The following is a 27,126-nucleotide window of genomic DNA, read 5'->3' on the forward strand; positions in this document are numbered from 1 at the left end:
GCGGAGAGAAACATTGCCAGTGAATATAAACAATAACAGGCTTTCCAAATAGACATGTGACTGTGTTCCACCAATCAGAACTCAAACGACTCATGTAGCACTCCGCTGACCCAGCTGTATAAGCACACCCGGACAGTCAGAACGGCAGTGTTTACCTACTACTAGGAACACCTCTGGCCAGCTAATTTACTATTTTGACAGATTAATGTATTGAATTTAGAATTCATTTATGTAGATTTTTTTCTACAAATATGCCGGCCCTAGCATTGTATACACTTGCCGTAGCATTGTAGTAGCACACTGTATTTTGTAGAGTAGATTTTGGACAGTATTTTCTTCCACTGTCTTGTTTCCTTATCTGGTTTGCCACTACAAGAGTAGTGGAGTTTTCTTGTAATTCTTGCATTTAAAACTTAGTGTATTCCATGAAGGTGTTTTTATTTAATTATAATAAAGTGTGTTCAAATTGACTGTTAGTTCTTTCCTGCTGACCGCAGGACACTACACATACAATCATGAGCTGCTTGCCATGCATGAGGCAATAAACTATTTCTGCCCCTCCTCTGAAGGATGCCTCTTTATGGTTTTGACTGACTCCTGCACCCCATCACCACAGAATTCTGCCAAAAAGACAGCAGCCACATTTCTCCTCAGTAGTTCTGCCAGCAGGAATACTCTCTACAATTTATGACCAAGATACAACACATGGTAGGGGCTGACAACATTATCACCACTGTTTTAGTTGCTACCACATCATTACACCCCTCCTCAACCGCTCTGCCCTGGCAGCTGCCGAGGCAGCTGTTTCTGAATTACAATAGGCTCTGCAGCTACCCCAACACTGGCCTCAACCTTCAAACAAATAGAGTACCGTATTTACTCGAATCTAAGCCGCACTTTTTTTTCCGGTTTTTGTAATCCAAAAAACCGCTTGCAGCTTAGAATCGAGTGCAAAGTAAGCGGAAGTTCTGAAAAATGTTGGTAGGTGCCGCCACAACTAGCTTCTGCCATTGAATATATGTAGCGCTACAACAGACATGTTTTGCAGGCACAAAGATAAATACTGGCGCCAAAACCTCTTCGTCAGTAAATAAATTTAAAAAAAAAAGGTGGAAAACGAGCTTTTTTCTCCGCCCCGAGTTTCGACCACTGCACTTTCATACATTATCCAACGAAGTAAATAGAAATTTCGTATTGTTCATCTTCTAGCAGCATTTCAATGTACTACGAAAATCCGACTGGCAAGACTGTTTGGGATGTTTGTGAATATGGGAAACTTTACGTCCTGAATTTTTTCCTACCTGTGAGAAGAGATGGTTGCTACTAGGAACTTTTATGAATTGTGAATCACATGCAGTATTCTCTTCACCGTAGGAATAATATGAATATAAACATTTTGCCATGTATTCTTTCATGTTTGCTGCTGTCTCATTTAAATCCTGACTGCCTAATAAACTACGAAACTAGAGCGAGAGCACAGCAAACACGGAAGAATACACAAATCATGTCATGTTTATATTCGTACTATTCTTATGCCTAATAGTGATACAGTCAGAAATGAAGCACGGCAATTGATTAGATTTTTAAATCTAAGATGACTAATTTCTGTGCAGAATATAATGTACTAAAGAGGCGTCTGCAAACATTTTCAAACGGAGAAAAATGTTCGCTAAACTCTCGTTCAGAACATCTTCCATCATATGCAGTCTATTATTTGGTTCTTGGTGATCATTATCAAAGAAAGCAGCAGTGTAAGTAACCGCGCACAAGAGCAAGCCAAGCCGCGAGTGGCTACAGGCCGTAAACACTCATTATCAGAATGTGACAAACAATGCATGACACAGTACAGTAATGCATTTTCAGCTTAGAGTGACGTAAACATATAACGGCACTTATCAGATCAAAGAAAAATAAGCAATCAATTCAAACCAGACGAAGCACGTGAAAAACGAAGGGTACCCGTATAAATATGGACGGAGTGCCTGACGCATAGCAATGGCTACCTGGTAAAGCTTAACTGCTAAGCTTACGACTCGAACCAAACACTGTAGCTGTATCGTCATTCATTCGACCTCAATTGTGTCTCGTATCATAATGGACCAACTTAGTTTCGATTTGGAGGTGTGGCCAAAAACTTTTATCTCCCCTTGAATTTCGAGTCTCAAATTTCAGGTGCGGCTTAGAATCGGGAAAATTTTTTTCCTTGATTTCGAGTCTCATTTTTCAGGTGCAGCTTAGATTCGAGTGCGGCTTAGATTCGAGTAAATACGGTACCTGGTGCAGTGTTGTATATTTGGTGTGACTTCCATCCAGATTCCAACCACCCAGATAGCCCTTTAGAATGCATAAGCCCCTACCTATCTCCCGATTTCAGCTGAGTGGCTTTTGAGCATCTTCACAGCCTGTCTTACCCCAGTGTTTGAGCATCCATGTCCTTTGTACAAGAACATTCCATATGGCTCAGTGAACAATAGGACTGCACCATCTGGGTGTGCTCTGGTCTCCCTTGCAAGCATTCCAAAGTAGGTCACCACATCCCCACTCCCATTGCTTCTATCCCCTCCAGTCAACCACCGTTTTTCCTATGTACATATTGACCTTGTTGGACCCCTCCAGTCATCAGACAGCCACACCTACATACTTACTGTCACTGACCTGTTCACCCAATAGCTGAAGGCTGTACCACTGCCATACGTCAAGGCGGATGGGGTGGCTGCTGCTCCCATGGACTTGGGAGTTTCACTTTTGGGTGCCCATGCCACATAACAAAGACTGTAGATGACAGTTCATGTCAGGGCTATTTAAAACACTAGCTGCAACGTGCAGCATGCTCATACCAGTTACCACCCCACTGCTAACAGCATGGTGGAAAGATTTCACAGGACACTCAAAGCTGCCTTCACAAGCCATCTCACAACCAGGTGTAGCACCCTGCCATTAATTCTCCTAGGTTGATGTGTGGTCCAGAAAGCCATTTCGGTTATGTCCACTGTTGAAGCCATCTACGGGCAACCACTCGCCATTCCAGGAAACTTCATCGAGCACCAGCTCGTGTGATCACCACCCATCTTCCAGCCTTTGTTCCAGAGCTCCACAACTGTATGGCACACCTTCACCCAGCACAACCTCTAGCAAGTGCGAGTCCTTTGCACACAGGGACCTCCAGGTGTTTGTACATGTTATGCTTTGAGTTGGCACCAACCAACTGCTGCTGTGCCCACAGAACTCTGGTCTGCACCAGGTGCTCAAGAGAGGAGAGAAGACTTTTTCTGTACACCTTCATGATAACATCATTATGGTCTCCATTGACCATCTAAAGCCAGCATAGACTCTTAACCTTCCCAGCTCACGCATGCCACATAATGTCAGGATCAAGCTGCCACTAGACGCTGTAAGCAAAACCCCAGCCACTACCACTGACCCAATAGATGAACCTGGACTCCAGTTTAGGGGTCATGCTGCCACTCTCACCAATGCCTACCTTGGTAGAGCTGCCTACGGTGCCTGCTGCAGGACCATGCTCCCACTCCCCCCACCATCTACCTTGACAGAGCCATTCACGACACCTGCTATTGGGCTGTGCTGCTACTCTCAGCACTACCTACCTTGGCTGGGCTGCCTACGATGCCTGCTGCCACCATGCTCCTGACACTAGATCTGCACACTGGTGTCCTACCTGGGCAGTGAGTCACCAGTCCTACGTGCCTGGCACCAAGGAGTGGGCCACTGACACCACAATGTCAGCCACACCCATGTAGTAATGCATGACCCACACTTCCAGCAACAGGCTACAACAGTGAGGACCCGCATTACATGTACATGAAGGTGCCCACTATATTGTGGGATGCATGGTGCATCAGCCCCTTTGTACGTGCTGGCTGGCTGCGACACTTAGATGCCTCCCTCCTTGATTGGTGATGTGATGGGCAGTTGCCCCCTTGCGTAGCTTGCCAGGTCATCTCCCAGAGGTCGCCTCATACAATGCCACCCACATTCACTGTTGCCACCAGCCTCTTCCCCTACCACCGAGCCATTGCCTGCCACAGAGTGACGATCAACATTAGGTGCACCCACTGCTTCTGTCAGCTTACCATCCGCTTTCTCAGATGGAGGAGGGGTGGGGAGGGGGGAGGGTGGGGGGAGGGGACTGTGTGGCAATGCAGAAGTTCATTTTCACTTCTGCCACCCATCTGCTGTAGCAGACAAGTTAGTATTACAAGCTGGTGCACACAGCATCACAGATGGTGTGTAGCAATGAACAACAATAGTGTCTCATGCACACCTCTTTGCCAAGCCTGGATTTTCCCAGAGAAGCCACTCGGCAGCAAACATTGTTCTTGACTGCACTTCCACAGAGGCACAGAGTAATACATGTGACAGATGTGGCCACATGTGTTTTGCTACTGATTATAAATTAAAGTTCATTGGGAAACACCATTGGATATTTAATGGTCAGCTGAGTGTTTAGTTATGTTCAAGCAAGAAGATGATGTAGAAGGAAAGATGATTTTGAAATGTGTAACAGCATTGTGGCATACTGCTTTGGATTTGGAGAGCTGGCAGTAGACAAAGAAAAGGCACGAAGTAATTGCAAACAGTTGTTGAGGCCTGTTAGGGACTAGATTATTTGCATGCATGGAGTAACCTCTTAATGGAGACTGCTAAACTGTTGCAATGGTATGAAATATGTGTTAATTCTTTTATTAATTGGCAAAGTGGCAAAACCCCACCACATGCATGAACTGACTGTATTAAATCTTACTCCTCACTAAACTCAATTTGCTAGTGATGACATTATGAATTTGTGTATATGTAGACATAGTGTAATCATTGAGCTGTTACAGTGAACACCAGCCACCAAACACTTGTAGAATAGTTGGGGCAACCACATCAGGAGGGTTCTGCCATAGATTGTCTTAAATTGAAGGTTAAATTATCTACATCAGTAGCATTATCAAATGACATCTGTTATTACCAGACATTGTTAGGAACTGTTATCCAACACAAGTGGTCCAGATTATTATTAGCCAGTTATGTGTTTCTTAGCATTAGACATTGTTTAACAGCACTAGTTGTGGAATCAGAGCTTGCAGAATTTAAATTGGCATATCAGCGTGCCAGTGTTCATTTCCTACATGGTGCTGTCTTTCTGTTTCTTTATTGTTAGTACAGAGTGTGGACGGTCAGACATATCTGATAATTATAAACTTATTGTTTTCTCTTCTTTCATTGAATAAAAATGTTATCTGTGATTCATATTAAGTAGTCGTGCATTGTGTATGTCCTGGGCTGTTCTGTCCTGTTCATTCCCATGCCAAATTTAGATAGATTAGAGTAGTTCTTTGGAATCACAGTATGATTCCCACAATGTACTTGTAGAAACATACCATCAATAAATATGCCTGTTACTTCTTAAGTTATTACATTTTAAGTTATAATGTGTTTAACCTAGGACTTCCTGTATTTAATTTTTTTAATGAATACACCATTTTGATGGAGGCCAGCAAGTGTAGAATGTGATTTGTATTATGTTGTTAGTTGTGTTCGCCAAGTGAGGCGGCACACTGGTTAGAACACTGGACTTGCATTTGAGAGAATGATAGTTCAGATCCCTGTTTGGCCATCCAGATTTAGGTTTTCTGTGATTTCCCTAAATCACTCCAGGCAAATGCCAGGATAGTTTCTTTGAAAATGGCCAGTTGCCTTCCCTATCCTTTTGTAACCCAAGCACATGCTTCATCTCTAATGACCAAACTGTTGTGAGGTTGTGAAACTTTGATCTTCTTTCTTTCCATACTTCCTTCCTTCCTTCCTTCCTTTCTTCATTCACATTCACAGAATATGTTATTTCATATGTGTGTTCAGTAGAGTTGACAGGAAAGTTATATGTGATTAAACTGAATGTGGGTTATGGAACATACAAATTTTTATTCAGTTTAACTGTGTGGTACTAGGTCTTCAAAGAAATGTTCAGTTATATTTGTCTATTAATATTTCCCTTTACTGCATTTTCATACTTGAACGGTGTCTTGGTCTTCTACATAAAGTAATCTTAAGGTCTGATGACAATAGTTTAACATTTTAAGTATGCCCTTTTAAGTGGCAATTTTTGCTAGGTTGTCAACTATTTCATTGTATATGAGGTTAGCGTGTCTCTTGACACAAGTGAATTTTATTTTCTCTTGGGGAGATTTTTTCCATAACAGCTTTCATATTGTCCATTACCAGCAAATTAAATTTCTTGATAAGGTACTGGGTCAGTATGTATTAGAGCAAACTTCTGCAGTCTGTTATGATAAAAAGACATTGTTTGCCATTAAAATTGCAATGTTGGTTGGTTGGTTGGTTTGGGGAAGGAGACCAGACAGCGTGGTCATCGGTCTCATCGGATTAGGGAAGGATGGGGAAGGAAGTCGGCCGTGCCCTTTCAGAGGAACCATCCCGGCATTTGCCTGGAGCGATTTAGGGAAATCACGGAAAACCTAAATCAGGATGGCCGGACGCGGGATTGAACCGTCGTCCTCCCGAATGAAAATTGCAATGTCAAGAAGGATAGAAAATGATAAAATTTTACTTATTGTGTGTATCCAGTACAGTAGGGAGAATACATGATTAAACTGTAGGTAATTTGGATAGGCACAATGTGCATAATTTAGTGCACAGAGCTGCCACCTCTGACAGCAGTTATGGCTCTAGTTGGGTTGAATAGAAAGTAGAACTTGGATGACAGATATAGGAGCTTCATTTCATGCTGCTTCAACTCTATGTTAGGGTTAATCAGTTGTAGTGCCAAGTGGTGCCAGGCCAGTCTTTTGGCAACCCATGACCAGATGTTTTCAGTAGGTGAAAGTGCAACAGTTTTGATACCCTCCACATCAAGGAAGGTCAAGACAGGATGGGCAAAATGCATTATCTTGCTGAAAGATAACATCACAAAGATCTAAAACATTAGAGAACAGTCATTGCCTTAACAGGTTAAAATACATGGCTGCTGTCCAAATTATCGGTTATGTAAATCAGAAATAATTGTATTGTGCCCCATATAACATCATGCCAGTTGTTGGGCCCATATGACAATGAAGAATGCAGTATAGTAATGTACATTTTTCTCCTTGCCTCCAAACATGGATACATCCATTGTGATGCTACATACAATATCAGTGCTTGTTTGAAAAGATACTATGTTGCTACTCCTGTATGTAGTATTGTCATTCGGCATACCACTATTAGCACGTCCTTTTTTCTGCCATGTCAAGAGAAGCAACTAAATAGCCATTTGACATTGCAGAGTGGTGCTGCAGATGTCATTGCGCAGCTCATGTGGATACTTGTCTTACTGCAAATAAGCCCATTTCTTGATGCAAGGTAAGTGATGTGGCAAGACGATTCTCAAGGATGGATTGGAAAACCTGTCTGACCTCTCTGGCACTAGTGACATGGGGATGACATTGAGTATGATCCTCCTGAATTCATTATTTCCATGTTTGTATGACAGTGTGGTATCCCAGCAAACATGAAAAGGAATATTGCAGAATGGTAAATAGTAGTCTTGATAGGCTACGATCTTGCCATTGTTGAATTCTAACACATTCTGGTAGCCATTTCGCCTTCTCACATGAAGCATAACATGATATTCTCACAAACAACTAATTACTGAATGAGAAACACACTATGCAATCTTTCTTTATACATGGTGGACAGATAAATGAGGCCCTATGTTGTACTGAACATGATATTTGAAGCTATTTGAGTACTTTTATTAAATCCACTGTACAGTCTTTCCTTATACATGGTGGACAGATAAAAGAGGCCCCATGTTATACTGAATGTGATATTTGAAGGTATTTGAGTACTGTTACTTTTTAATGCTAGGGTCAGAAGCAGGGTCATGTGAAGTCACGTGATGTTGAGCTGCACTTTGGTAACCAGTGCTGTATTGTTCAGAGTCAGTTTGAAGCTTGTAGTGAATACTGTTCTGTAAAATGCCTTTTTCAAGTGAACAAAGAGTGTTAATTGTTGAAATTTCTTAAAATGTTTAATGAAAGTTTCATAATGAAGTGTCCAGAGGCAACTACTCCTGAAAAAAAGAGTTATTCAGAAACTGCTCATTAAATTTAGAGCAACAGGTTCAGTCAGTAATGCCAAATATAACCGCATAGAGAAAGTTGAAAATACTGAATGTGTTCACGAGAATATGGTGAGAAGTCCATGGAAATCAACTAGACATCAGCCCTCCTACCTAAAAATTGAACAATCATCATACCAGAATATGTTGAAGGTGTTACATATGCGAGCGTACAAAGTACAAGTGATGCAAGCATCAAAACCAATGGATTGTGCACAATGACAACACTATTGCGAATGATTAATCACACATGTTGCTGATGGTTATCTGGATCCAGATCTTTACTTCACCTTAGTGCGTATGTGAACTCTCAAAACACATGCTATTGGTCAACAGGCTACCCTAGGGAATACTTTCAGGTGCCTCTGCATGATCTGAAAGTGGGCATTTGGTGTGCAGTTTCAAGTAAATAGGATGGATTGTAGGCCCCATTTTCTTTAACACAACAGTGAACTCTCATGTGTATATAAAAGAAATGTTGTAATCATTCATAGTGCAGCTAATGGAGGAAGAATAAGAGTACACATTTTTCCATCGAGATGGCACTATAGCTCATATGTCATGGTTTTAAATGTAATATCTTCAGGAAGCTTTAAGAGAAGAACATGCAGTTTCCACAGGTTTATGGCCTTCCAGATCACCTGTGAATTTTATTTGTGAGGTGATTTAAAGGGTAAAGTCTACAGTACCAACCTGCATACAACTGAAGAGTTGAAAGCAAACATTCACAATGTGATTATGTAAATCAGTCCAAATTAATTGGCAAAAGTTGCCAGAAATATGTTGAGATGTGCTGAGTTCTATATCAATGTTTATGATTAACATTTTCAGCATCTTTTGTGAATTATTGCTCTATTTAATGTTCCACACATTGTTTTTCATAATAATAATTTACTACTCTCTATTTTGTATTAACAATAAACAGGTGAATTCTCTGCATGTTGTTTATAAGACATAGGGACTTTTTATTTTAGTCAACCTGTTGGAATGAAGATTGTGTTATTCCTTCCTGCTTTATGTGATTGCACTGAAATGCTAATCATCTGCGTATCCAGGCATCCAGTACACTTAATGGCCATTTGACTTCATTGCATACTGTCTTCATGGTGTTGCACTTGTAATGGCTAGTTGTGTATGGCAGCTGAAATATATCCAGTTCCTAGTGTTATATGAATGCATGGAATGATTTTCATAAGTCCTTGGTAGATTTCTGGAGGTACGTAGCACCATATGTCTTTGCATAGGTTTGTGGGCACAGAGCTGTAACCTGACAGCATTCTGCATGTGTTCCTTCAGGTTATGATTGGGCTAATTAGGTGGCCAAAACATCATCATTAGTTCACTATCACCTTCCTCAAATCACTGTAGTATGATTCTGGTCTTGTGACATGGACAGTTATCCTGCCAGAAGATGCCCTCAGAATCGGGAAAGACATCAAGCATGAAGGGGTGCAAATGGTCACAATAATGGTCACATAATTTACAGCTATCATGGTGTGTGGAATTACTACCACAGGTTCCAGGTTGTGCACAGCACAAAGTTGCCCCTACGTACCTGTTTCTGTAGCGCAGTACATGTTTTGAGCAGCTGCTTGCCCAGTTGATGACATCTCTGGACACAACTATCAACCAGGTGTAACAAAAATGTGATTCTTTTGACCGGGCACCATGTTTCAACTGATTCATGGTCCAATCTCAAACACTGCATGCCTACTGAAATTGTAACTGACAGTGTTGTTGAATCAACATGGGAACATAGAGGGATCATCTAATCCAGAACCCCATATTCGATAATACATGCTAAACAGTGTGCTCTAAAGCACTTGTGCCCACACCAGCCTGGTACACCATCATCAGATCTGGCACAGATCGCTATCTGTCCAGCTTTACAGAGTGGGCAAATCTCTGTCATCCATGTTCTGTGATGAGACTTGGACATTCTACACCCTGTAGCCTATTTGAGGGTCACTGCCCTTCAGCCACTTTCCATGCATGCTCATGACAGTACACATAAACAGTCTACCAGCTTCCCCATTTCTGATATGCTCCTTCCCACTGTCAAAATATCAAGCCAGTGAATTTTCTCATTTGCAGCCCATATCATTGCTAGAATGACGCTTCACTTGTGTCTGCTATAGTTATATACTTTCCTTACCATGGTACATGTTTGCAATGCCATATGATGGCATTCAGTCTTATTGTAGGCAGTGGTCATAATGTTTTGGCTCATTTTTCAGTTGTAACTGATTTGTTATCTCACTATTAAAATTGTATGGTTCCTGCTAATGGCAATATCAGTCCTAGTAATCAAGATATTTGAATAAATTGGATTAGCCATGGCCATTGGATGGACTTTTCCAAATTTCTATTGAAGGTTTCAATGTAACCAAGGACTGGCCAAGGTCTGTTTTGTGTTCTTCATTGTTCCTTTGCTGAAGCTAACTTGACCTCTTACACATATATATTGTTGCTGTCACTTTTAGTTGGCATAGAGGTTTTACTGCATTTTTTCCTTCTATATGCTTTGCTAGAATTTTCATTTGTCTGCTTTTTCAGTTCTTCACCAGGTGTTTTGTTCACCTGTCATTTGCCAGAATTGAGAACCATTTCATTCACATGTCTCATGTCTTGAGAACTTGGGATAGGTGAAAAGGACCAGTGGACCATTGTGGGACACACTTCGTCTGGCTCCTCCCCCTTGGCCAGTCCAGCATGAGTGACCCTGATGGTAGCTAAGCTACCGCCAGCATAGCCTGTCCTTACCCTGTCCTTTTCCTGCCATCTCAAATCATAATAGGAAGGACTCTCAGGCCCTAGGGGAGTAAACCCTTAAAAGAAAATTGGGCAAATCTGCAGGCTCTTAGGTGGAGCCCCACCACCAGGCTCAGGAGATGTGGGCTAATCACTGGCATTCCCAAAAACAAATGATTAAAGAGACAGCATAAAAGAACAGCCGGACGGACTCAAATATGATGACCTTTGGCACGAAAAGGACAATGAAAATAGGTTTCTGGAATATTAGAACATTTAGAGAAGCCAGAAGACAGAAACAGGTTACAAAGGAGATGACGAGTTACAAGTTGGACATTCTTTAACTTAGTGAGGTGAGATGGCTAGATTTTGGAGAAATCCAAACACAAGATGGATACACCTTTTTATACTCTGGACCCGCTGGAGAGGATGCAGAGCACAGAAATGGAGTTGGACTTTTGTTAACCAAAGGAGCAAGAAAGAGCCTTATGGAATGAAAACTGGTTTCAGAAAGACTACTGACAGCACGTTTTAAGACAAACATTCGAAATGTCACAGGCATCCAATGCTATGCTCCTACAGAAACCTTAGATACTGAACGGAAAAGAGTTTTACTTCTCCTTAAGTGACACCATTAAAAGTACTTGTAAGAGAGACATGGGAGGCCTAAATGCAAAAGTTGGAAAGAACAATGAAGGCCTAGAATAGTAACAGGAGTCCATGGTATTGGAGAAATGAATGAAAATGGGGATATGTTTTCAAATTTCTGTGCCAGTCATGATTTGGTGATTGGAGATACATTATTTCCACACAAGAATTGCCATAAGGTTACTGATCACAGAACGGAAAACTAAATTGATCATACAGTGCTAAGCAAAAAATTTAGAAGTTCGCTGACGAATGTGAGAAATAAACGTGGGGCTGATGTCGGCAGTGATCACCACCTTATTGTTGCAAATTTTAGACTAAAATTCATGGCTACAAACAGAAAGTTTGAACAATGGAACAAAAAATATGATGTGGGAAAACTTAGAATAACAGCAACGCAAGAAGCTTTCTGTATTGAGCTAAGGAACCACTACGAGGCACTCTAAGAAGCACAGGAAAATGATGAAAATAGTGTTGATGATACATGGACTCAGATTAAGGACATCTATTGCAATGTGAGCAAACAGGTCCTTGGCTGTAAAAACCATCTGAATAAAGATTGGATGTCTGAACGTACATGGAATTTGATCAGCTGTAGGAAGAAGATTAAGGCAAAATTAAATATGAGTAAAACAAGACAGCAGAAAACTTGAATGCAAGCTGAGTATGCAGCTACTGACTCTCAAATAAAGAGGAGGGTGAGGAATGATAAGAGAAAGTAGATGGAAGAGCAGAGACAGCTGCAGCAAGGGGTGGTGCAAAAGAACTGTGCCGCATCACTAGAATGTTGTCCAAAAAAGGTTTCAACAAGAACAGATCCGTGAAAAGCACGGAGGGTTGACTGTTGATGACAGAAGAAGACCAACTTAGAAGATAGAGAGAACATTTTTTCTGAAGTCTCAAACAGAGAGCAACTTGAAAAGAGGGAGAGGCAATGCAATGGAATTTTCCAGATGCCAGTGACAGAATCAATGTAAACACACCAAGTAAGACTGAAATTAAAATAGATCTCAAACAGATAAAGAATGGGAAGGCTCCAGGAATGGATAATATTGCACCTGAGGTGCTAAAAGCAGACATTGACACCACCGTAAATCTACTCCATCCATTGTTTGAGAAGATATGGTCAGTTTGAGAAGATATGGTCAGAACAGAAAATACCAAAGGATTGGAAAGAAGGGCTGATTAATAAGTTGCCAAAGAAAGAGGATACGACCAACTGTAATAACTGGCAAGGCATCATCCTCCTATCTGTACCAAGTAAAATACTCTGTAGATTGATGCTAAATCATATTAAGGACTCAGTCAAGGCATGGCTGAGAAAAAAGCAAGCTGGGTTTAGAGAGCACAGAAGTTGTGTTGATCTCATCAACACACTGTGTATAATACTTGAGCAGAGTGCAGAATGGCAGAACACACTCTATCTTACATTTATTGATTTTTTAAAAGGCATTTGACTCTCTTAATAGGAGAGTTTTGTAGCATATCTTGGAAGAATATGGAATAGCATCAAAGATAATAAATATTATTAAAGCCATGTATGATGAATATGAATGTAGGGTGCTACACAATGGGAAACTTACTGAATGCATCCAAACAAATGCTGGGGTGGGGCAGGGGTGTATTCTCTCATCTACCTTGTTCTTGTTGGTACTGGACAGTGTAATGAAAAGAGTTGTTGATGGTAGGAGAAGAGGTACTCAGTGGGGAATGCAAGACAGGCTTGAAGACCTTGACTTTGCTGACAATATCTGTCTACTCTCCCAAAGATTGCATGGCATGGAAGAAAAGTTGGAACGACTGTAAGAGCAAGCAGAAATTGCAGGACTTAAAATAAATATTCAGAAAACTAAGGAAATCAGAATGCAATCTGAAAAACAAGCAAAGCTAACAGTGTATGGAAAGGAATTGGAACAAGTAGACTCGTTTGTATATCTAGGGAGTACCATCTGTAAAGATGGAGGGGCTGAGGAGGATGTAAAGAGTGGGATACAGAAGGCAAATGGAGCCTTTGTACAACTGTACCCTATCTGGCGTAATAAGAACATCTCGGGACGAACCAAGCTGTGCTTGTTCAGTAGGAACGTAAAGTCAGTCCTCCTGTATAGTTGCAAAACATGGAAGGTAACAAACATGACTGTAAATCAGCTGCAAGTCTTCATCAACTGGTGTCTTCAGCAAATTATAAATGTGAGGTGGCCAGATGTTATATAAAATGATGAATTGTGGGAGATGACAAACCAGCGACCGACCAATCCATGAAGAAATAAAGGAAAGAAAATGGAGGTGGATTGGTCATAAAATACACAAACAAGGAGCTGTTGAAAAGGCAGCACTGGATTGGAACCCACAAGGAACACGCAGACTTGGCCGCCCAGAAAAGATATGGAAAAGAATGGTGGAAGAAGAAGCTCTGAAAGCTGGTAAAACATGGAGTGAAGTGAAATGTTTGGCTGCTAACAGAACCAGATGGAAGATCTTTACTGCTGCCCTATGATCAAACAGGAACAACAGGAACTAAGTCAGTAAGTCATCTCTTGAGAACTTAACCCATCAATAGTATTCGTTGCAATAGCTAAGAAACAGCTTAATGGTGTTCCTGATATCTAGACTCTGTTTACAGCAGACATACACTGGTTTCCTACTTTGCCACTTTCTTTACACCCATCTTCCCTGTAACTCACATCAGTCATGGAGGGAATTGAAGGAATCATACTGTCTAATAATAATAAATTTAGAGTTTGTCATCCTATTAGAATGTAATCATTGTTTGCAACAGATGTTACCAGCCTAAGACAGATATGCGGATGCTCTTCATAACATCTGTCATCCAACTTACAGTGCAACACATACCAATGGAACATAATTTTGTTGATACACTGCTAACCATTAAAACTGCAACGTCATAAAGCATAGTAAATAGCAAAATTTTACTTACTGTACATATACAGTAAGTAGAAAGTATACATGATCAAATTTATTGATTATTTGATGCTATACATTATGAAAAAACTTAGTGCATTGATCCATGAACTCTGGCAGCAATGATGGCTCTAACCTGGCTGTACATCAAGTGTAACTGAGATTGGATGACAGATATGGGTATGTCATTCCATGCTGCTTCAACTTTGGGCCAGAGTTCATCAGCTGTAGTGATTGGTGAGTGGCAGCATGCCAATCTCTTGGCAACCCATGACACAATGTTTGAAAGGGTGAAAGATCTTAAGAATGTTAAAGCCAGCTCAACACTTGAACACCCTTTGTATATCTTCAGAGACTGAGTAACACATGCAGCACTACATAAAAGTAGAATGGTAATAGAATGTAGCAACCAGGCATGGGGTGTAGCCTTGGTATACATTCCTAGGCCAGAACTCCCATTGGCTGCAATGTGGCTTACCCGCATATCTTTCTATTTTCTACCCAGTCTTTTCTCTTATCATCTTTCAGTTACATTTCTTCAGTTTTCTACATAGTTCATATCTCTTAGATTAAGTAGTTATAGGCTGTACAAACCATTAGCAGAACTGTTATTCTTCATACTATTATTGGACTACCAAACTGTTATGTTGGTGCATACGTTTGTCGTGTTTTTGTTTTACTTGTTGTTATTCCAGCTGCTATGGGTTTATTTATCCATTGTCATTTTTATTTGTAATTCACTGTTGTTATTTGAGTTTACATATTATCATTTTTATTTGTAGTTCATTGTTGTTATCTGAGTTTACATTTTGTCTTTTGTTGTTTGGAGACAGTGGAGCTGTGGACACTAGAAAATGAACTACCAACTGAAGAAATCATAAAATTTCTGACATATTCTTCTGTTTGAGTTCAATAGAGGGTTGACAGCAGGAGAAGCAGCAAATAACATTTTCACTCTGTATGGAGATAACGCCATTGGACAGAGCATAGCAAAAAAAATGGTTTTCTTGTTTTAGGGAGGACTGTTTTGACATTAGTGACTCTCCACATTCAGGAAGACCTTCCAGGTATGATGAAGAGTGTTTAAATGCATTAATTCAGCATGGCCCACATCAATGTGCTCGAGAACTGGCTAATGTGATGAACTGTGATCATTCCACCATCATGAGACATTAGCAGGTAATGAGGAAGATTAAAGAATTGGGTGTAAGGGTGTCACATGCTATAAGCCAAAATCATAAAAATCTGCGGGTGGCCATATAGGCATCTTTGCTTGCTCATCATAAATTGGCTTGTGAACATCAACTTTTCTTATTGTGTATCATTACTGGTGATGTGAAATGGTGTCTTTATGACAGCATAAGGAAAAGAAAGGAATGGTTGAGCCCAAACAAAGCAGAAACTCCCCATACACAGACCTGTGCATGTCCACAAAAGATAATATTAAGCATTTGGTGGAACAGAGACAGTTTGACATAGTATTAATTGCTTTCCTGAGTTGTAACCATAACTGGTGACATTAATTATCGAAAACTCAGACATCTTGCAGATGCAATCCAAGAACAACAGCCATGAAGTATTTCTACTCCATGATACTGTCTGCCCACATTCTGCTAGACTGACAAAAAACACTATGCAGGATTTGAGTTGGGAAGTCATTCTGCACCCACATTATTCACCTGATCTTGTACCCTCAGATTTTCACTTTTTCCACTCTCTATTGAACAAGCTTCAAGGAACTTCCTTTCAGATGAAAATGCACTTCTAACGAGGCTCAACAGGTTCTTCACCTCAAAACCACATGATTTCTACAGTCACAGAATCGAAAAGTTATCCCACTATTTGCGGACTGTTGTAAATACTGAAGGAGACTATATTACTGATGATGAAAGTCTCCTTTATGTGTATCTGTTTTGTGTATTATACTTACGTAAAAATGCTACGAAATTATGTAGCAACCTAATACATTTTAAAAACAAATAAAATATGATTGAATGATTGATTAAATATGAATTTATTATTGCAACTATTGTTGTTAAGTGGTCAGTATGAAATATATGGTCCATCACAGTATCCACATGGTGTACTATAAAGTTCTTGCAACAAATAAATGAATTAATTCTTGATATTGGGTAGGTCAGCACAGCATGGGCAACATGCAGTCTTACACTATCTTGTTGAAAGAAAAACAACAGTGATACCTCAAAGACAGGGCACAGCCACCAGCCTTAAAATGTCAGAAATATTATGGTTCCTGTTGAAATGACTGGCTATGCAAACCAGAGCTGCACAGGTGCTGACCCCCACCCTCCCCACCCCCTCCATACTACATTACATCCAAATGATGCCCTTGGCAGAGGACAACACAGAAGTTGATTGGTCCTGATGCTGTCTGTGGCCAGAATGATGGTGCTTATCCTTATCCTTATCCTTAAACTGGAGCTAATCGTGCTGTGCACCCCATCAGGTGCTTGGCCCATACAATGATGACAAATACAATCCAGCAATTTTCTCTTTCCTCAGGACCTCAACACACTGATACATCCATCATAATGCTGTATGCACAACTGGGATACGTCTGAAAAGATGATGTGATGCCACTCCTGTGTCCAGTGTTGTTGCTGGATGCATCACTATCGTGGAATGGCTGTACTATGCTGATAGCCAAGGTAAGAATGTATCTGTCCTCTTGGGCACTAGTCATATGGGGTCACTGAGATTGTGAACAGTATTGAGTATAACCCTACTCCACTCATCAATGCCATATTTACATGACAGCCAATCAATGCCAGCACCAATGTCAGAATACTGTGATAGGCCACATTTCTTCCTTTGGCAGAACCTGGCATGTGGTGGCAGATGTTTCTCCTTCTTACACATGTTCTTCTCACAAATAATTAAAATATTCAAATGCATTTTCTGAATGGGAAACCTGCAGCATAATTTTCCTTGTCAACCAAATGTCAATGGGATTACTCGTACATAGTTTGTGCGGAGACACTGGAATGCTAATACTTTTCTATCTAAGCATGTAGTACACTTCATGATAATTTGACATCTCTAGCATGCCACCTTCATGCTGTTGCAGTTTTAATGACCAGCTGCATATAAAATTCTGTCTCTGTGTCAAACTTAGAACTTGGAAGTGCTGACCTGGGAGTATATGAGTTGTTTGGTGCGTGGTGATGGTGGCCGCATGGAGTCCAGCTGAACCTCAGGGTCCGGGGGTGGCAGAGGTGGTGGTGGCCTGCGGACAGTTTTGAGGAAGCGTGGCCTGGTGCGCAACTGCAGTAGCTGTGGCTGCTGCAGCTCTCTGAGGCGGCGGTCTGCCTCACCTTCAGCCAGACGAGGGGCATCTGCGATGATCTGCTGCAGTAGGTGCAGATTCTTGAAGAACCATCGTGTCCGCAGCCGGTTCTCTGTTGCGTACAGCACTGACAGGATCTGCGGGTCGTAGCCCAGTGGGTACTGTTTGCCGGACATGACTGCTACCAACAGTAGCAGCCTGAAGTGGACCTGGATAACAACAACAATGAACTAACTGCTTGCACACATCATTGACATATGGAAAGGTCACAGTTATTGTCATTAAACAGTATAATATTGACCAATGTATAATTTGTCCTTTACGATGATGGAATTACCTATGGGGAAGGTATATTTTGTTATGGAGAAGAAAAGCTATTCTTGTACTATTTTTCCTTCACCCAGCTGTATATATTTTAATTATTTATTTCAAGTTTCTGCTACCAGTCACTTTTTATTTTATGCTTAATCCAACATAATGCAATGTGTTTTGAACATGTTCTGTTCATCTTCAAGCATTTATACATACATACATATATACATAGAGAAATGTTACTTAAAAATAAACCATCTTAAACTAGATTAATCTAGAACACTTTGTCCATTGTTTTTTACTGTAGCTGCTGGTGTGGCATATCTAGAAATCAAAATCAGTGATGTCTTCTGCTGGTTTTCTTCTTTGTTGTTGACTATGTATATTACAGCAATTTCATCATCTTGCTGCTTCACTTGCATCACTGGTGTAATGGCGAAGCTGTTGATTGACATTACACTATTGCACATTATATTTTGTCACTGATTGCCAACGTAATTCACTGCACAAATTGCTTCGTTGTTATACACACAACACAAGATGGTGGTACATATTTTGTTTTCATTTATTTACTTTTGATTTCAAAGGAACTACAGATTGATCAGCAGGCACTTTAGCATCGTGGTGTACCACTGAAGAGCCCAACAATGAAGCTGTAATTGCTTTGATCTCTAACTTATAGTTACCACACAATAGGGTAATGTGCACAGTGCTAATGAACCTGAGGATGAACCTGCAGTTGCTTAGAAATCAGTTGCAAATAAAAAGAAACAATAAATACAGCTTAGTGGAGGAAAATTAGCAAGAAGGTTATTACCTTTGTTATACATAAAAACATGTGCAACAGCTCACAGTCACAATTTCCAGTGTCATGGGAGAAACAAGAAACTGAATTCAGTAAAAATCATGATAATATGCAGTTAGATTTTGGGAAAATAATTTCAACCTTGTATTAAGGCTGACAACTAACTCTTAATGTGGAGAAGTACAAAGCTCTACTCTTCAAGAGAGTACAAAGCTGTGCTCTTCAAGAAATGTGACCATGAGGTATCCTTTGACTGCAGGATAAATGAGACACAACTAGACATAGTCATATTACACAAATGTTTTGCAGCAACATTGTGTCCCAAAGATACCTGCTTGGATAAACATGTGTGTTGGCATACCGCTTCTGGGATTTGGGGAGATGCACCAGCCCCAGACTGAATCCATGTAGTGGACTGAGAACGTGTGCCAGTTTGCCTGCTATCATGGATGTGGATTTTACGTGGTGTCCCACGTCTGACTAGGTGAATACAGAGCTGGTACCTATGCCTTGCCTCAGTTACACAATTCACAGATGTTTAGAAAATGTTACCAAACTTTTGCATGGATTACACTGGACACAGGCAGTTGGGGTTTGTAACTTCTGTTCTGGGAGAGAGGTGGAGGGGAGAGGAGAAGGAAACTGGTAACAACAGTAAGGAGGCATCTGCCCACCAACATTGCCAAATACAATAATGAACAAGATGACCACTTGAAGATATGGGATGAAGACCAGGAGAAATGTTGTGTAGCAAAGATATGAAGAATAACAATCACATAGGTTAAGCTGTATACAAAGAAAATGGCACAGTACAAAGCCTTCTTAGGATATAGCAAAACTGTAACGTGTCTACAAAAGAGACTGCACAAAAAAAATTGTACCATCCATACTTGAATGCTGCTCAAATCGATGGGAAGCACATCAGGTTGAAGTTGCAGAGGCCATCAAAAGTGTGCAAGGAAGGACTGTGTCAGTGTTCACAGGCACATTTGACTGGCAAGAGAGTGCTGAAAATAATAAATGAAGATACAAAAAAAGACATCATACATTTAATGGAAACTTTGTTGGAAAACTTCAAGAATCACCTTTCAAGAGAGAAACTATAAATATTCTTCAGCATCCTACTTACCTGTCCAGTAGAAACTGCGCAAATAAAATTATACACTGCTTGACAAGAAAACAAAGCACCCAGATGATGTCATTGGAGGTCAACGTAACCATTGGTGGGTCTGTAAATGATGAGTGATACAATGCTCCGTAATAAGGAGAATGGTCACAAGAATGGATTAGTGTTGTTCATCTTCAGTATTGTTACCAGGCTTGGTAGAGTATGTAAGGAGCATGAACAGAATCAGATGCTGAAAGATCATCATGGAGGACACAGAGATCGTGGGCCGAGTGCGAGACAGCATTATCAGCATTTGATGGGATTTGATAGGGGCCTCATTATGCGTCACTGTTTGGCTGACTGTGTGAATTGTGCAATATCCAGATTTGTGGGTCATTTGGATGCGACAGTGGCCTGATGTTGGACTGCTTGAAAATGTGAGGACGAATGTATTACTATACCTATTGTCAATGGTTGTGATATTACCTATTCGATACATTGCTGAAAAGTTGCTCTCTAACCACCATCCCATATAAGCAAACCAATTGTAACTTTACCTGATTGTACATTAAGTAACTGGGCTATGCAAGGCTCTGTTTAAAAAGACTAGCTTGATAATGCCATAGCGTTGAGCCGTGCATGTCTGTTTTAATGTCCAGCAGCTAACATGTTGCAAAGAATAATGTGAAGCTGCGATCATGCAGTAAAATAGTCTGTGTACAGGCTATAATTGTGAATTAATAAAATAAACAGAAATATTAAATAAAAAATAAATGAATAATTAATAAAAATGGTTCTACTTTAAATTCTGTAATTGATATACAACACCGGAGAATTCTGTTGAATACTGTTTATTCAATAAAGTATTTCTTAGGCAAACAGAAATTGGTTGTAGAGTAACCAATCATAATGTAGACAGAAGGATAACCTTATACATTGCAATAATGTTGGATTGACAGTGTTACAAGAATGATAGCAGAATTACCAAGTTAAATAGTCATCCAAATTGCGTGAAAAACCAAGTCCACTTTATGGTCACAGTATATGAAATATTTGCGTGCTCAGTTCAGCACGACGATTTACAAACTATCACATGTGAGATGACAAGTAGAAACTCATAGTCTTTCCGTTCTCAGTTCCATAATGCAAGTGAAAAGTTAAAATTATGCACTTGAGCACACTCAGACCCTGCAAAAGTTACAGTTCTTTCAAAAGTTAAAGTAGTTTAGTGGCCATTCACTGCCCAGAATCTATCACCCACGTGACTGTATAACACTTGTTACCACAGGCATGTCTGCCTTGTTCCAGCTCAAACGTAAAACCGCCCACAATCGCTCCCTTGAGTGCTCCACTCACAAAGTATGTCTCCACTTGACATCAGCGGTGTTCTGTCACTGTCTAACTCTTAATGACTGAAGGCCATCCTCACCAAAAATATAGCATTTGTATGTTCTACAGACACGATTTTGACTCAAACTGACCACTTTCCACACCGAACTAATATATTATAACAATATTTAAATAAAATATATCTAAAAACAAAGATTATGTAACTTACCAAACGAAAGCGTTGGCATGTTGATAGGCACACAAACAAACACAAACACACACACAAAATTCAAGCTTTCGCAACCAACGGTTGCTTCATCAGGAAAAAGGGAAGGAGAGGGAAAGACGAAAGGATGTGGGTTTTAAGGGAGAGGGTAAGGAGTCATTCCAGTCCCGGGAGCGGAAAGACTTACCTTAGGGGGAAAAAAGGACAGGTATACACTCGCGCGCACACACACATATCCACCCGCACATATACAGAAAAGCAGACATTTGTAAAGGCAAATGTCTGCTTGTGTCTGTATATGTGCGGATGGATATGTGTGTGTGTGTGTGTGTGCCTAACTGCACAAAAAAATATTGACTGTAATCTATGTTATGGACTACTAGAAAAAAATCATGCTCACAAGCTTTCAGAAAAGGCTGAACTCAGACGTTTGCATCTCAACTAGAGAAATATGTGCAATTAATTGGTTTTGAGCTCGGTATAATTCGTTGAACACAAACCAAACATCGTGTTACTGGTATGGGATGAAAACAGTAAAATTCGCGATTCGCTATATCTTCCATTCACTGGGCTCATCAAGCTATATTTTTGATCAGAATGCTTGATTATACTGGGTGAGTCACTTTAAAATTGCACCGCAGATATTGCAGAAATGGAAAGTGCTACTACTGATGTGCAGTTTTCATAGAATGGATTGCTAGTCAGGGGCTCCTACGGTTAGCAGATAAATTGATTGAAATAATACTTGTAAAGTGCACTTTTGAGCATACATACACCTTTTTAAATGGAACAATGCCTATTGACGTTACCAATTTAAAGTCAAGTAAATTAGAACATCAGTGGTGCTTATTGCAGGATTCTAGCGTGAGTCGTTTACAAGATATTGTATTTTGAAAAGTTTCCACACCGACATTTATTTGTGCCAGTCAACCTGCATAGTTGCTACGCATGATGTTGTTATGCTTGCTTACAGCATGTTTGTGTGCTCCTCGAGTGCAGTGCAACTTGCTAGTCAGTTAGTGTGTGACAGTCCAAGCAGTAGGCCATGACTGCTCGATGGGATTTAACAATGCAGAAAAAGCCGGAGAGTGTAGGAAGAATGGACGTCAGTCATCTGTGAACTTATTTATAAACCTCTTCAACCAGGCACGCGAAAGTGGTAGTGTAACATCTAGACAACCTAACAGTAGGGAAAAAATGGTGACAGAAGAGGGGGAAATTAATGTTCCTGCTGCTGTTGCAGTGAACCGCACGTTAGCTCCCACACTATCGCACAAAGCAGTGACAAGAGTCAGGCAAGTGTCCTATGCATTCTCCATCGACACAGATTACATCCCTATTATATTTATGTCCATCAAAAGTTGTACGGAAACGATTATGGGAATCGTGTTCAGTTCTGTACATGGGCATTAAGATGGGATACTCCTGATGTATTGTAGCCACATTTACCAATCATAGCCAGCTAAACTCCCGAAACATGCACTGTTGTGTGTTGACAATCCCCGTTGTCTTTGTCAGGTGGTACTTAAGCGTCCATGGGGTGTAAATGCGTGGTGTGGGGTAGTGAACCATCAGCTCATATGCCCATTTTTCATAGACAGAACACTGAATACACACAAGTACTGCAGCATCCTAACAGACCATCTTCCACGGATGCTAGAAGACATTCCTCTGCAGACTAACAGGAACCTGTGACACCATCTTAATGAGTACCCAGCTCATAATGCACGACGTACTACAGCATGCTTTCACAAATTGTTTCCAAATCATTGGACTGGACAGCCGCGGGCCGAAGTGGTCAAGCGGTTCTAGGCGCTTCAGTGTGGAACTGCGCAACTGCTAAGATTGCAGGTTCGAATCCTGCCTTGGGCATGTATATGTGTGATGTCCTTAGGTTAGTTAGGTTTAAGTGGTTCTAAGTTCTAGGGGACTGATGACCTCATAAGTTAAGTCCCATAGTGCTCAGAGCCATTTGAACCATTTGAACTGGACAGCCTGTTCTTCGGACTTGATGTCTGTTGACTATTTTCTGTGTAGAAAGCTGAAAGATGCTGTCCACAAGGACATACCAACTACACTTGATGAGGTGCAATGACATATTGCTGCTGCCTACTTAGGCATCTCAGCTGAAATGCTAGCACATATCTAGCAATCGTTCCATACCACACTCTACGTGTGTACTGCAGCTGCCAGTGGTAATTTTGAACACAATGTGCAGTGGTAATTGTCTCATTACTGTTCAGAATCCACATAACTGGTGTCTACACTTGTGTTGTTCTTTAGTGTGTGCTACCTCAGGTGCTGGATAAGTGTCGGTGTGGGAACTTTCCAAAATACGATACCTTGTAAACGACTTGCACTAGAATCCTTCAACAACCAACACTGACGGTCTAATTTACCTTACTTTGACTTTGTTAATGTCAATAGGCATGGTTCCATTTAAAAGTGTAAGTTTACAAAAAAATACACTTTCTAAATGTTATTACAACCTTTTTATTGGATAACAGTATGAGGCGTCATTTTGCTCTGTACCGATAATGACAGTCACATGTTGTCATACCTCAGGTTCTCTACCCTGATGGGCTTTGTTTGTTACAGCAAGGTCAGTGGAGGGGGTCGTCTGCATCAAGCAATTGGTGTGAAGTCATTGCACTTGGCACAGTCTAGAGGCACAAACTGAACATTGGCTTCTCAGTGCTAAACCTGTGCTGAACATCAGTCAGTCCAACCTCAGCAGTTCTCTGAAGATTAAGGGCGCTCAACAGCGAGGTTATCAGCGTCAGTTCTCTGAATGGCCCAACCCTCAAGCACCTTGCCAATGTCTGGACTTGCAATACATATTGGCTCATTGGTGTTAACGATTTCAGCAAATTTCCCTTCATGGTTCCTATACAATCTGATGTTGCTCGTTCCACAATTCAGGCCTTGCTGTCAATATTTCGCCTCAACGGATGCCTGAAGTGATTTTGATTGACCTCAATTTGTTGCCAACGAGACTCAACAGTTTTGCACCATCTCTGGCATCAACAACATCATGAGTGCACCATTCCGTCTGAAATCCAAAGGTGCACCTGAATGCAGCGTACTAACATTTAAGCAACAGATGGACAAACTTTGTGCCTCCCACACATGTGATCAAGATCTGTTGCTATTCTTGTCTTCCTAGCACTCCCGACCACACAACGGACAATCACCATTGGTACTGTTACATGGAAAGTGCTACTGCACGTTGTTTCAGTAACAGCACTCACCCTGACAGGTGGTGCCCACTCTGCCACGACAGGCAAAGTATCACACTAACGATTCAGTCTATTGCAGACTGTAAGGTAGATGGAGGTGCTGGAAGCGAGGCACCATTGTACAATATCTTGGACGTTTTATATTTTTACTGCAGGGACCAAGAGGATTGCTGAGGTGCTTGCGTGATCCTGACACAGGCTTTGTGCTTTCAGATTCTGTGCCTGCCTGCATCCAGCTCCCAAAGGCCCCTAGCCAATGGAAGTCAATGCACTGACTTACACAGTCATCATCTTCTCAACAGCCACTGTCATCTGGGGACAGACCTCTTTTCCCGGCAGCTGCCCCACATTACACCTCGGATCCTTCTGCAGTCATCGAGATGCCTCCATCTTTTTTGCTGCTCTGCCTCAGGATGTGTGTGTGCTCCATCTGCCCAATTTTTTGGCTGGTATTCCTGGGCAGGATCCGGGTGTATGCCAGGGGAGGAGCTTGGCATTGGCCATAGTTTTGGCTCCTGTCTCCTCATTGTTATTTGCACCCAGCTCTCCCCCTTTCGTAGTTTGCTCATTTACACTACACAACAATGGTGAGGAGGTTTCAGAGGTATTATGATAGATAGATAACATTCCACTGGCATCCCACAGTTGGTAAAGGCAACACAAGTTTCCATCAGATGCTGATATTGGTCGTCCGAGATCCGGCAGACCAATGGGGCATGTCCGCTTAGACTCCGTGACTCTGTACCTCAAATGCAAATTTTAAATGTTCAAGTTTGTAAGAAACTTACTTATTTCCTTTGGCGTCCCATAGATGTATGCAGGGATGATATAAACAAGCCAGCTGTCATGTCAACAAAGTGAAAGATTCGTTAAATTACGAAACAAAAGAACCGAATTTAAGATTGTCAGGCCCATTGTAGTTTACACATCTGCTTTGTTTTGTACCTACGAAGATACCTATGAAGTGACATTCAGTGTGGCAAATAACACCAATTTACAGGGTAACACGACAACACAGTGATTAACATAATGATCTAAATAGCCTGGACTTAGATATGGAACTTTGCTTTAACAAATATGTAACCCTTTAAGTACTTATAATTTAACCACTGTAACAGGTGTTCCACACATTTTACTGAAGACTTAATAAACAACATGTAGTTAATGACTTTTATATTAAATTATTGCATTTAACAACATTAGTCCCCATTTCCAGGATATTTCTTGCCAGGAGTTTTCAATTACTAGGGAATAACCAAACAATGAAAACCAAGTGTATTGCTCACCTCCAGAGAGCTCCTTGCGTTGGATTGATAGGAAATCTAAAGTCAAATCACAGAAATAAAACCATACTGTAAAACTTTACAGTGCATAAAAAATTCTAGTATATATAAGAAAATAATGCTTAAATAAGTCCACTTACGAATGAAATGTGATTTGTTTAAACTTTAGACTACAATCAGAACGATTAGTACACCCGTAAGCGACGCAAGCCGGCATTTTTTTTTTAGTCAAAACACTTCACGACTCCACGGAATCAAAACACCAGAAGCGAATGTTTTGGGGTAGCTAACATGGCGGATGTTCACTTGGGTCGGCTTCAAGTTTGTGACGTCATGACAACTCCTCTTATTTTTACCTCCATGCTCCGTACCACGAGAGCCCTCTGCCGCCGTGATGTAGGATGGTCGGCAGCAGCCACATGGCCCATTCACAACAAGGCAGAGCTCAGTCGCAATGGAGGCACAACTGAGATACAGCCCAGTTGTGGCCCTGACTATTGCTCTTACATTAGAAGAGAACCTCTCCACGAAATGCTCTTGTTGGTATTGCATTATCTGGACTTAATTGTTCCACTTTAATTTGTAAAGAGTCATTCAACATAACTCTTCCACCATCTTTTTGCAGTAGTGGGTGGCACACCACACCTTCTGCCACAAACTCTAGTTGGAAATTTGCCTTCTTTAATCGGAGTGACGACTCTTGTCTCGAACTGAACACCCCCAGTGAGCCATTGAAACCTGACTGCCTGCGACGTTATTTCTGCTTGGAGGAAGCTACCAGTTACTTAAAGCTGTTCTACGACAACAGCTGCTCCATTACTCTGTAGCCTACTTCTCCTTACCATTGTACAGGAAGTAGTACTCAGCAATATGCTACCGAAATTAGTCAATGTGTCCTACGACTCTCTGGATGTATGAGAGAGATAGAGATAGAGAAGAGAGAGAGAGAGAGAGAGAGAGAGAGAGAGAGAGAGATAGGCATGAATGGGAGGAAGAGAGAAACGCAGGAGGGAGAATGGAATAGGGAGAAGGGTAGAAGCAATAAAATTAGATCGCTCAGGAAAGTACGTC

General features: G+C 41.0%; 1 protein-coding gene across 2 annotated transcripts in view; it reads right to left on the bottom strand.

The window, feature by feature from the left end:
- LOC124612394 (protein ATP6V1FNB-like) overlaps window positions 1-20,541 on the bottom strand; it is a 44,667-nt gene extending 24,126 nt beyond the window's left edge. The window contains exons 1-2 of one of the 2 annotated variants that reach the window (XM_047140573.1): window positions 19,752-20,541; window positions 17,600-17,962 (exon numbers count right to left, since the gene is read on the bottom strand). In XM_047140573.1, coding sequence (XP_046996529.1) covers window positions 17,600-17,962; window positions 19,752-19,754 — 366 coding nt within the window. In that variant the 5' untranslated portion in view covers window positions 19,755-20,541. Of the gene's footprint in view, window positions 1-17,599; window positions 18,220-19,751 lie in introns of those variants that run through there. The other variant, XM_047140574.1, reaches the window with a different exon arrangement.
- Window positions 20,542-27,126: the final 6,585 nt, after the last annotated feature.

This window comes from Schistocerca americana, chromosome 4 (genome assembly GCF_021461395.2).
Source record: "Schistocerca americana isolate TAMUIC-IGC-003095 chromosome 4, iqSchAmer2.1, whole genome shotgun sequence".
NCBI lineage: Eukaryota > Metazoa > Arthropoda > Insecta > Orthoptera > Acrididae > Schistocerca > Schistocerca americana.